The 13,144-nt window shown below is 42.3% G+C and overlaps 1 protein-coding gene across 2 annotated transcripts in view; it reads left to right on the top strand.

Annotated features, from left to right (window-relative positions):
- rabgap1l (RAB GTPase activating protein 1-like) overlaps positions 1–13,144 on the top strand; it is a 124,559-nt gene that overhangs the window by 85,461 nt on the left and 25,954 nt on the right. For both annotated transcript variants that reach the window (XM_084548759.1, XM_084548758.1), the window contains exons 15-18: positions 190–264; positions 2,813–2,938; positions 5,293–5,436; positions 10,274–10,315. In XM_084548759.1, the coding sequence (XP_084404885.1) occupies positions 190–264; positions 2,813–2,938; positions 5,293–5,436; positions 10,274–10,315 (387 nt within the window). The remainder of the gene's footprint in view (positions 1–189; positions 265–2,812; positions 2,939–5,292; positions 5,437–10,273; positions 10,316–13,144) is intronic.

Genomic DNA, 13,144 nt, shown 5'->3' with positions numbered 1-13,144 from the left:
AATTAGGTTTCTTGTGTCTGATAATGTCACATAGCTACTCACTGCTGTAATGTTTAAGTGATGTGAATATATGGTGTTGACATGAACGTTTATATATTATAAACACCTTCACTGATATCGGTGGGTTTGTACCTGATCAAATAATCAAACTAAATGTTTCCTTTGTCTTGTTTTCTTTCTCTCTTGCAGGCCTACTCCGTCTATGATGAGGAAATTGGTTACTGTCAGGGTCAGTCATTCCTCGCTGCCGTCCTCCTGCTGCACGTGAGTTAACCTTTCATCCGTCCATCCAGCGTTTAACTAAGCCGACCTATGCAAACTGCTACGGCATTTTAAAACGATGGAATCTGATACAACACAAAGCACAGACTCGGTAATTGTTATTAGGAGGGTGGTTTTTGACACGTTTTGTTATTCTGACAATTTTCCATTGGCGTGCATACAATTACACACCGATGAGTCACAACATTTAAACTGACACTGACAGGTGAAGTGAATGACACTGATTATCTCGTTACAATGGCACCTGTCACGGGGTTGGATGTATTAGTCATCAAGGGAACTGTCAGTTCTGAACTTGATGTGTTGGAAGCAGGAAAAATGGCCAGGCGGAAGGATTTGAGTGACTTTGACAGGGGCCAAATTGTGAAGGCAAGACGACTGGGTCAGAGCAAACTATGGGGTATTCCCAGTATGGTCCAGGGAAGAACAACCACTGAAGCAGCATATGGAGAGAAGGATGGTCCGTCCACCCTGAATAATTACTGCGTCACAGATTGCAGAAAGATCATACAGAGATACGGTATGTCAGAGCACTGCTGCTTGCTGCATATGAGGCTGTGCTGCTGCAGACCGGTCAGAGCGTCCACGTTGACCCCTATCCGCTTCTGAAAGCGCCTACAGAGGGCATGCGAGCGTCAGAACCAGACCATCGAGTAATATCTGAATCTTGTGACATTTCAATGTTCTGCTGGGAAACTTTTGGACCTGGCATTCATTCGTCTGGCTGTTACTTAGACATGTAGCACCCACCTAGACCAGACTAGGCACCCCCACCCCATAGCAATGACACTCCTTGATGGCAGCAGCCATCCCCAGCAGGATGCAGCCTGACACGGTTTAGGAACAACTCAAAAAAACATGAAGGCCTGGCCTCCAAATTCACTAGATCCCGCACTGATCAAGTATCTGTGGGATGATCCACAGAGGCCCCTCCCCTCAACACATAGGACGCAAAGCCCCCCCGCCCACTAACAGCATTCTGTTACCAGACACCACAGGACACCCTCAGAAGACCCATGTCCATTCTCTGATGAGTCACAACTGTTTTGGAGGCACAAGGGAGACCTACACAATATTAGGAAGGTGGTCATAATGAAAGCCATTGCTTAAAAATGAAAGTTCTCTGACGCTGCTCAAATGTTACCTTGATACTTACCTTGCAGACTTTGAGGGCAACGTTGCCAGCATCGTGCTGCTGCAGCTACACAAACCTGTAGTCTGTACACTTGTACAAGGTGCAATAAAGCCTGAACCAAAGCAATAAAACAGAGTGAACGGAGGCTAAGAGAAGCAGGCGCACGGAAAGAATGTGTCTGGCTGAAAAGAAAGTTGCTGACTGCTCAAATGAAAGCAATCATAATAAAATCATGTGATTGAATAGAGGGAGCGAGAGAGTCAGTCACTTCAAGGTCACCGGCAGACGTAGCTTCAGTATGTTCTCCCCTCTCACATACATATTTATGTACTGCCAGCTCTCCTCTGTTCCGTGTTTGATGTTTCTTGTTTGCCTAGCGTGTCGCTGCAGTAAAATATTATTTTGAGGGAATTACTAAAAGACAGATGGAGGAGAGACGGAGGAGTTGACACATGGAGGCGGGAGTCCCAAGTGGAGGAGAGGGAGTGGTGGAAGTTTGGTTGAAGTCCAAATGACAAGGGCAGCAGAGGTTAAAGAGGGCTGAGACTGCGAGGAAGAGGAGGGGAGGGGAGAGGTCAGGAGGAGGTGGGGTAAAAGTCGCAGAAAAGAGCCGTGGGTTTTCACTTGGGAGACATGAAGGGGGAGAAGGAGTGCATAGGAGGACAAGAGGAGGAACGCCGAAAGGGAAGAAGGAGAAATAAAGGGGACGGCAGCAGTAAAAGAAAGAGAGGTTACACAGGAGGAGGAGGCAGACGTGTTATAGAGGAGGAAGAGGAAGGAGGGAGAGGTTATAGAGGAGATGTCAGGAATATTAATAGGGGTTCAGGTTTACCTGCAGGAGCCCATTCAGCCCCAAACACATACTGTCACTCTGATTAAATATCACCTCGCCGTCTGTGTGTGTGTGTGTGTGTGTGTGTGTTTGTGAGGAAAAATAAACCGTGTGCACGCACAGACACGCACAGACGCAGCGTTAAGCTTCCTCTCATACCTCTTATCTTCATCCATCCTAACAGCACACACACACTGAAACACACAGAGCAACACTCACACATAAAAGCATTGTACATGCAAATGCCTTAAAGTTTGTCCCTTCATGTCCTTCACACATTCTCCCTGCATCTTCAAGTGTTTATTCAAAGCCAGTGGAAGGATGTCAGAAAATGAAACTTGTTTAAAAATGTTTAAATGCGTTTTTACTAAAATAATAATAAAAGTTTGTGTCTTACTGTAGCTGAAATGTGAATAAAAAAAATAAGGTTTGTTTCTTCTTCGAAGGCCGAATGATGAACAGTCAGCATGTGAAGGTCCTAACCGTGAACAAAAAACACATCTGTCTGATAAAGGTTTGAGAAAAGAAAGTTTTTGTTTAAGGTTTTTTCCGTTTGGTTTCAGATGCCCGAGGAGCAGGCCTTCTGTGTGCTGGTGAAAATCATGTACGAGTACGGCCTCAGAGCCCTGTACAAGAACAACTTTGAAGATCTTCACTGCAAGTTCTACCAGCTGGAGAGGCTGATGCAGGTTGGTGATGCAGCATTTTATAAAATTTAACAAAAAAATTAAAACAGAGCATGTTGCAATTTACACCGATCAGCCACAACATTAAAACACCTGATAAGAGAAGTGAATAACATTGACCATCTTGTGACAATTCAGTGTTCTGCTGGGAAACTTTTGGACCTGGCATTCATTCATGTGGATGTTACTTAGACATGTAGCACCCACCTAGACCAGACCGGGCACCCCCACCCCATAGCAATGACACTTCTTGATGGCAGCAGCCATCCCCAGCAGGATGCAGCCTGACACAGGCACACACACACAAAAACACTTTAGGAACAACTAAAACAAAACATGAAGAACAGCACAAGGTGTTGACCTGGCCTCCAAATTCACTAGAACCCAAACTGATCAAGGATCTGTGGGATGATCCACAGAGGACCCTCCCCTCAAAGGCCCCCCCACTAACAACTGTTGCCAGACACCATAGAACACCCTCAGAAGGCCCATGTCCATTCTCTGATGAGTCACAACTGTTTTGGAGGCACAAGGGAGACCTATACAATATTAGGAAGGTGGTCATAATGTTATGCCTGATCGGTGTAATTGAAAATAACATATTGAGGGTTTGAACCTGAGTAGAAGAATAAACTGGATCGCACAGGTTTACCTTAAGGGACACCAGCTTTAGGATTTCTCTTGTCATTTGTCATTGAGAAGAATCCACAGCACAGTAACTGAACTCATCCAATTTTATTTCTAAAAAGCCTAAAAGGTGCAGATTAGGAATGTTTTCTCAATATCCATATCAAAAATATCTCTGGCTTTCTCATGCCTTTAGTGGCGTAAAGTATTTTATGCCCTGTGATTGTATGTTTTGTGCCCTTACAGACTGCAGGTGTGTGTGCGCTTGTTCAATTCTTGATCAAATTACTAGATATCATCCCAGTTTGCTTACGCGTTAACCAGAAGAGACTCGTGTCCTTCAAAGCCACAGAGTCACTAATGATTTGTGGGAAAATGAACAGAAACAGCTGAATCACAGTCTTACAGCTCTGAAAGGATTTAGCTACAAGTTGCTCCCAGTTTGTTCAATCATAGACTCCTCTGGCTATAGCAGAAGAAAAGATTAATCTCACCACTTAGTGGCAGAAATGTAAATGATTCAGCCTCGGGGGGGGCGGGGGGGTCCACTAAAATCACTGCTCATTATCCAGTTACTTTGTCTACTCCATAAATTTAAACACCATGAAATTCCCTCCATACATCCAGCTGTGGTCGTTGTATGGAGTCGTCCTGAAGACCTTTAATTTGCACAAGATTTGATTTTCCAGTATTTTTGCTTTCTTGAAAACAGACGTCCCTTGAGGAGTTTAACGTGATTACTGATTAAATGCAAAAAAAACAAAAACAAAAAAAAACTAGCAGGCAGTGAAAATGGCCTCCCGGTGTATTTGCCTTCTCCATAAAAGTGAGGACAGTGTAATCATATTCATATTGTCGAGCGTGTTGCAAGGGATTGCATCAGCTGTGAGTTCTGACATGTTGCCTTGTTGACTCCTTTTTTTTTTTTCTGGTGGCAAAATATAATTGAATATAATAAGAATGACTTCCAAGTCTCTGTGTGTGTGTGTGAACCCTGCAGTCTCTGTAGGTTTTGTCTCTTCTGATTCTGATGATTGCTGGTATCAAAGCCTAAATCCACACTCTTGACTTCCATCCTAGCCCTGTTAGAAGTCGCCTGTTAGCAGACGCCTGTTAGCGTGCGACTCAACTTTGTTTCCATTGACCATATGTCCTCCAAGTAAGGATGTTAGCATTGAGGGCTAATCATTGGCATACAGGCATACTGGTTTGCTCTGGATCTAGCTGGATCCTTTATTCACTGTACATGCATGGATGCTAAGACAAACTCCACCATTCTTTACTCCTCCGTGTGTCAAAACGGAAGAATAAAAAAGAACAAAGGAGACTAGAGCGAATACTTCGTTAGATATTCAAGTGTTTATTAAAGTAAATATGATAATATAGCATTACACACGTTACATGAAACACGCCACCTGCAAAGCCCCTCTGTGGAGTAAGAGTAGCTCCTAGTTAGAAACCGGATGTTTAGTTTCATGTTTATGTGTTTGCTATCCTACAGCGTAGGGATGTGAGGCCATTAAATTGTGTCATGTTTTGTTTTTTTAACTTTATATTTTTATTCTTCAGTCTCTCTAGAAAGAGATTATCCTCTCAGTGAGACAGCGTGATTTAATAAAGCACAAATAAAGATGGAATAATTTAAGATTGAAATGACAAGTGCTGTTTTGTCTCATAAGTTCCTTCTCCTTCTCCTTCTTCTTATTCTCTTCCTCTTTCTCCTCCTACAGGAGCAGCTTCCAGACCTGTGGTCCCACTTCCAGGACCTGAACCTGGAGGCACACATGTATGCCTCCCAGTGGTTCCTCACCCTCTTCACTGCCAAGTTCCCCCTCTGCATGGTTTTCCACATCACTGACCTGCTGCTCTGTGAGGTAAAGTCTAGTCCATTGTATTGTACTGACAGTACAGGGAGTGGGATTTAGTCCAGATTGTGTAGGGTCCAGTTAAGGGAGTTCAACCATCTGGAAATATGAAATTAGTATAAAGGAGACAGAGAAGAAGGTTATGAGGAATTAGTGTGTTAGGAGGATGGAAACCATGGAAACTATGCACCGGGGAAGGAGATGTGAAAAAGTGAAGAGAGAAATTTACTGACCAGCGGTGGTACCACGTAAAGAGCACTTTAACTGTAACACACAGACACTGATACATCTGCATTCAGCTCAGGACACTTAGGGTTGATGTTATCAGTGGCTTAATGTCGTTAGGACCTCTTGACCCAATACAGATCACAGATCTGTGCGCTTTTGAAACATGTCCTTCTGACCTCAGAGCTTCTCTCTTGTTTTCCTCTTACAAAATCTGTCCTGGACTAACACGGAGGGGCTTATACACCGATCAGGCATAACATTATGACCACTGACAATGTTCTGCTGGGAAACTTCTGGACCTGGCATTCATTCATGTGGATGTTACTTAGACATGTAGCACCCACCCAGACCAGACCAGGCACCTCCACCCCATAGCAATGACATAGCAGCAGGATGCAGCCTGACACAGGCACACGCACAAAAACACTTTAGGAACAACTAAAAAAAAACAAAAAAAAACATGAAGAACAGCACAAGGTGTTGACCTGGCCTCCAAATTCACTAGATCCGAAACCAAACTGATCAAGTATCTGTGGGATAATCCACAGAGGCCCCTCCCCTCAAAGGCCCCCCACCAACAACATTCTGTTACCAGACACCACAGGACACCCTCAGGAGGTCCATGTCCATTCTCTGATGAGTCACCACTGTTTTGGAGGCACAAGGGAGACCTACACCATATCAGGAAGGTGGTCATAATGTTATGCTTCATTGGTGTGTGATTCAGTGCAGTTTAATTTTATTTGTGCAAAATCATAACAAAATAGCTCAAGATAAAACTAGTCCTGTGCAAACAGCGCTAAAGCCTCATCGACCCAGTAAGTTATTAGTGGTGTCAGTGGTTTTATCGTATTTCTGCATCTGTAATATTAGTACAACTACAGCTCCCATATTTTCAGTCTGTTATAGTTTTCTTCCACGGGTCTTTGTGGGTTCAAGTGTATAGACTTGGAAGATGTAAGATGTGGCAGTGAATACTAAACACTGGAACAAAGATTATTAGATAAGTCCAACAGAAAAAGTCCGCTTTAAGGCAGGACTCTGCTTAGCTTCACGTTTGTGACAAAACTCTTGCTGCAGCTTTAACTACTTTGAATGGTTTGCCTCAGTGGAAGCGGCTGACACAATTAAAGTCACAATCAGTCACTTCCTCTGGGTCTTGCATGGGAAACACAATGATCAAAGTCTGATCTGTAGACAAATGATTTCGGGGGCTCAGGTGAAGCAGAGCTTCCAGCTGAACACCACCTGCTGGTGGGTCGGATCAGGTGGTCGGTCTAGCTGCCAGACAGACCCAGTGAAGCCAACTATGTAATAAGGCTGCACTGGGAACGTCTGTCTGGAGGTGGAACATGCAGCTGTGTCATCCCTGGAAAAAATAAAAGTATTGAATGTATAAACTCAAAGTTACAAGGGGCTAAGGACAGAGCCTTGAGGGACATCTTATCTGATTTTCATAACAACAGCTTGAGTTCCATCAGAATAATCTTAACAAATCAAGAGAGGTTATTCTGATATTGTTTTTTACAGGTGATTTAGCAAAATAGAATAATCCTCTGATCTTAAAGCACAAGTGTGTTGTAATTTAATGCCTTTAAGTCTTTGGCTTATTCTAATAACATTCATTGCATAAAAACACCAAAGTCACTCGTCCTGTGTGTGTGTTTCCTTCTCTTCCTTTCTCTTCCATTATTCCTCCCTCCCTCCCTCCCTCCCTCCCCCTCTCAGCCGTCCTGTTGGCCCCGAGGCAGAACAATTAAAAGTTTTCCTGGTCTTTCTCGCCCAATGAGCCGCATGATGAGAATCTGCCTGTTAAATCGCAATTCCCGCGTCTTGCAAGCTCGTTTGTCTGCCATTTTCTTCTTGACACTCTCCATCATCGTTTCACCCTCCTTTATGGCTTCTCAATCATCGTTTCCTTCTTTCTCGCCCTCCATCTGCTGTTTCCTTAACTGCCTCTTGTTCTTCTACCATCCATTTCTCCTTCGTTTTCACACATTAGTTGCGCTGTAGTTTATTTTATTTCTCTTCTTTCTCTTTTTACAGCGACATGTCATTGCTCACTCTCTTGGCCAGGTTGCTTGGTCTTGTATTTATTTTTATTTTTTATTTACTCTGACCACCCCTTTCTTGTTTCCTGTTTTTTTTCTCCTTTATCTCTATTTTGTCATTGTTCCTCGTCCTTGTCAGCCTCGGTCTCATCCCTTTTATTAATCGCTCTCTTCATGCTCAGCTCGTGCTGTTGTTCCTCGATAAATTCTCTTTTAAAGTTTACTTTGATCATTGCTTCTCTCTTTTCCTGTCCTGTTTTTCGTTTGCACTTATATAAACGTAAGAATTTCCTCTGATAGGTGGGGAGTCCCAGGCTTTGACCAGGCGGGGCAGGATTTCAGGTTGCATGTGGAGTTGTTAGGTCACATGGCTTCCATTTTGAATGAGAGGAGTTATTTATACTGTCGTTACCAGTATATGCAAATTATATATAAATATATCTACATTAGTTCCGAGAAAGAGCTCCTTTGCTGGATTCCTTACACTTTTACTTGCACCTTAATATGAGGTGTCACCTTCACCTCCCCAGTGTAAACTCTATCATACTGTATCTCCTCTCTGCATGTTTCCCTCTCTTCTCCCCATGAATCAGTCTACCTCAGACTTTGAGATTATCTTTCCCTCTCTCACCTTTGATCATACCTCGGCACTGTGGCACCATCTTGAGGCCTGCAAAGATAGGTGTGTGGAGGCAGAGCTCCCCACCTTTTTTTTTTTTCCCTTCTCCTTCTATCTCCAGTTATTTTTAGAGCTGTCCAGATATTTTTAGCACTGTGTTGCCATGTGAACTGGTTGTCACGGAGACCACGGAGACGGGTGTTCCCATGCAGGGCTGGCATCAGCAATGCATTTTCTTTCTGGTCTCGTCTGTGTCAAAAATTACAAACACGGTATAAATACAGGAGCAAGGGAAGACGAGTTGTCTGAGTGTCCATGCACATATGCATCGGTGAATATTAGACAATGACGTTAGATTCATATCAGCACATGTTGCATAAAATAACTGAAAAGTGGCATGTTTGGTTTATGTATTTGCATCTGCAAGACCTTTACATTTGTTTTCAGTACCGATGAACTTAACACGTGCCTCAGATGATTGACAGTACTAAACTTAGATATGTGTGAACTATTTTAACATCACTGTTCAGATTCAGAAAACTTTATTTGTGAGCAGTGTAACTTGCAAAAACAAGACACTTAGAACAATTCACAATATATAGAAAAACTATTCTGTAAATGTTTTAAACTTTCCAAACCGTCCATGGAGGATCTAAACGTGGCTGTATGAATAAAGTGGATAAAGTGCAGACAGGGTAAGTGTTAGCACGAGTTACAAGGTTTATGTATTTAACTATAATTTTATTTATATTCCAGAGGTAGTATGGTTAATAAATAATGATATATTCATGTTAGATAATTGTGAACACCTGTTAAACTACAAATATTTTCCGGGGCAATATCTACTTCTCTTTTAAAATATCCTCTCTTTATTTACTTATTTATTTATTTGATAGGGACAGTGCACATTACTCAACATCTATTCAGACAGCAATCGACATAAATATGACAGATTATAGCAACAATGCTAATTTGCATCCGTAGTCCCTAGGCAGGCAATACAAAAACATGATACGACACAGGACAGGACTATAGATCACAATAAGAGCACATCACAAGACAGTACGTTATTAAGAAAATAAAAGTCAATGGGTACAAGACTGGTTTGCTTTTGAAGGTTTGTAATGTGGGACACTCCCTTATGGAGAGTGGAAGACTGTTCCAGATCTTACTTGCCTTTACAGAAAGAGCATTTTGTCCAAAGGCTGTTTTTCTGTGTGGGACCTCCCAGTCCCCTCTCGAGGAGGCCCTGGTCCTGAGACGGCTTAGAGCCCCTTTTTTTTTTTTTTTTTAAGTCTGACGTGGGAGGTTCAGCAAGTCCATGCAACACCTTGTACATCAAATAAGCAAATTCAAAATTTTTAAAATTCTCGAGGCTCAATAAGTTGAACTTTTTTTAAGATGTTACAAACGTGGAATGAATTGATGCTATGATTTTGCTTGTTTTCGAAGGACGTTATTCTTCTTTCATATTTCTTTCTCTTTGCATTGTCTTTGAGTCTACTGCAGATATTTTAAATGTTCACTGATTCTGCTCTGTTTTGTGTCTGATGTTATTTTTTTCTGTAGCTCCTCTTTTAGAACTCTGTATTTTTCCAATCTCAACCCTTACTTTAATTATTATTACATTTATTTCAGCAATTGTAATCAAATAAGTCCATTCATTTATTTATTTTTTTCTTCAATCAGAACATGTATACACTGCATCCCCCTGCCATGAAGGCACACGGCAAAAGCAAAGGTGGTGTTTGGAAAGTTTTGGCACCAAAAGTAAAAGTAGAATCCAGTTTAGAAAATAAGAAAACTTCATCTTAACATGAGGAAATCTGGACTCGCAGACATCTTATATTCATTCTCATTTCCTTGCTGCACTGTGGCAAACTAACAATTACAGGTTTTCAGAGATTAATGTTTCTGTTATCACATATTATTCTTCTGTCTCTTCCAGGGACTGAACATCATCTTCAACGTGGCCCTGGCCCTGCTCAAGGTTAGTGCTCATGTCATTGATTTAAACCAGCAGCAAATCCTGGTTAGTTTGAGATCAGTTGTTGTGTTAATTATATATTTTATAGTTGGTTAGTAGTGAGAGAGTCATCACAAAGCGCCAAACAACATTTTTTCAGAAGCATGATTGTGCAAAAGAGTGAGGAGCTGTGTCCTAGCGTTGGTTGACCTTTGTCTCCCCCTAGTGCTCAAATCAGAAACGGCACCTGGAAATGGGCGGGCTAATAACCTTTCAGACAAAATCCTTAAAGACTTAAGGTTATATTGTGCTAATATGCTATTATTTTCCAAGTTTTGGACAGAATTTGAACTGGATGAAGTTAAAAAATGTTTTCCGTTCACACTCCCCTATGCTCAAACTTTTAAATGATTACAATTTTATTATTATTAGTCCTGTGGGTTTAACTGTCCTGCCGCACACAGTTTGGAACATTATTTAGCATCGTTAATGGAAAGCGAGGCATTACACCTCACTTAAATCGAGCATTTTATCCAAACTAGTCTATTGTTCAGGAAAGCGGGAGAGAGATGAATGACAATTATGAAGAAAATAGACAAACGTAACGCATCGTACAAACTCTTAGGTGTTCCTAAAGAAATGGAAAATAGGATTCGGCTTAAGTTTTTTTTTTTTTCTTAAAACCTCTGCATATGTTGTTTGCCGTCGTAGCAAATCTCTTTGCAATGGGATGAATTTTGGCTGGTACTCTATCATACTGCATGTCTGTGTTTGGTCGTTCGGTTCGGGCATTAATTTGATGGGACAGTCTTTGTGGATAATAATCTGTGATTGAGAACAGGCTGGTTTTGTCTCCGTGCTGGAGGAAATTAAACAAATCACATAGAATTTCATTTATTTTTATATTTATCATTATTGACAGATTTAGTTGTTGTTTTTATTTTAGATTAATAATCATTTTTAATAAGTATAATAGAGCCATTTCCATTACACTTAGTGGTCTATTTCAGTGTTTTCGACTCTTTTCATTATCCTAGAAGAAGCATCATGATTTATTTTAACTATAAAACCTTCATCCACTAGTTATTAGATGATATTTATAGATATTGCTAATACATAAGAAACCTATCGTGACAAAGAAAGGTTTTAGAGATTAGAAAGATCTACTTCTTTAAAAAGCATGTCATCTGATGTTCACGGTGAAAATACATCCCATAAATAATAAATAGATCCTAGAAATTTATTTGTGTCAAATACTAAGTTTTGCTTCCAAACCATTCTTTTAATATTATAAAAAAATCGTCCAGTGTTGATATTATTTTACATAAAACGACTTCACCGCGTACGTACACACAAGCACAGACGCCACTAATAAATGGTAGTTAATGCAGCAGCTACATTCAAGCTTTGCTCTCTGATTTAATCGTTGGTTTTAAAAAGCCCTCCCGTTCTTGTACCAATAATGTATTCTGTGTGTCGGGGAGAGGAGGATGCGGTGGGTGCGATGGTCGGAAATGGAGAACAAATGAGGATGTGAGGGGGGAGGAGCGTGGAAGGGGCTTCCACTGCCTGCTTCCCATTGGCCGGGCATGACGGCATTCTCCCCCGAGGCTCCCTCCTCCCTTCTTCATCCATCCTGCACTCCTCTCCGCTCTCATCTCACCCCTCCCTCCATCTGTGTTCACCTCCCTCCCTCCCTCCCTCCCTGCCTCCCCTGCCTAGCAGTCGCCATCCACATCACAACAGGAGCATAAGCTATAACGTTAGCATTCTGGACCTAAAGGAGAAAAGCTCTGTTTTTCTTTCTTGTGTTTTATTTTTTCCACTCTCTTCATCATTTACCTTTCATGGATGCCTGCTTGGACTTCCTTCTATCCCTCAGTTCCTCATTCAATCTCTTATTTACCTCCTGCTCCTCTACCTCTGCCCTTTCCTCTTCTCTGCTGGCTGGATATGTGTTTCTCCAACACGCTACCTCTACCCACCACCCAGACCTCTGCAACGGAGACGCCCCTGCTGGCTGTTAGCCGTTAGCTGTTAGCATCACAAAGAGAGAGCAAGAGAAAGAGAGAGAGAGAGAGGTGGTGGTTTCTTTTGCTGTGCCTCGCCCCAGCTGCTGGCCTGGACCAGCACTGCTAGTAGTACAACACTCACTCATGCAGGCACTCATCCGATTAGTCTGTGCTGTTCAGCGGCAGAAGCGACTTCCCATCTGAAGGAGCTGACTTCTCATCGGAAAGATCTGCCGACCGATACAGAGCGGATGCCTGGCTGCTCCCGCTAATGGAAATCTGCCGGAGGGATAGTCGCTGGGGTCCATGCTGGAGCCGCTGACTGGACTGTGCTCTCACTGCTTAACGTGGTTTGGGTCTGCACAGAATTTATATCAGTGAAGAGGACGAGCAAAGATGTGGAGAGGCTGTGGCGATTGACTTTTTATCTGTTCAACTACCTCTTCTCATTTTGGTTTTTGTGCATCGCTCGTTTGCGTGCGACCACAGCGAGTTCAGCGTCCACTGAGCCAACACAAACATGCTGTGCGTCATCTCCTGAAGACAACAAAAGTACCATTTTTTTCCCCAAAGGCTAACTGACCTCATCTTGTCTGCGTCTGACATGTCGCCAGAACCACATGCCCAGTCTTTAGAGAGCAGATAAAAAAAGTAAAAGGTCCTTACTGTTATCTCAGACCATTTTATATTTACAAAAGAAGCTAAAAATCTTGTCAGCTTTGGAGGTAGAGAAGGCACAGGACGTGTCGGCCGCTTTGATGTGTCATCTAACGCTCACTGAGCCTCGAGCATTAGGGCCACTCCGCCGTGGAGACTGAGGGGGATTTTCTCAGCGCCTTTG

The sequence above is a fragment of the Chelon labrosus genome (assembly GCF_963514085.1).
Source record: "Chelon labrosus genome assembly, chromosome: 7".
In the NCBI taxonomy this organism is placed as follows: domain Eukaryota; kingdom Metazoa; phylum Chordata; class Actinopteri; order Mugiliformes; family Mugilidae; genus Chelon; species Chelon labrosus.
Note: the sequence above shows the minus strand (reverse complement) of the source record. Positions and strands in the feature narration are given on the sequence as shown.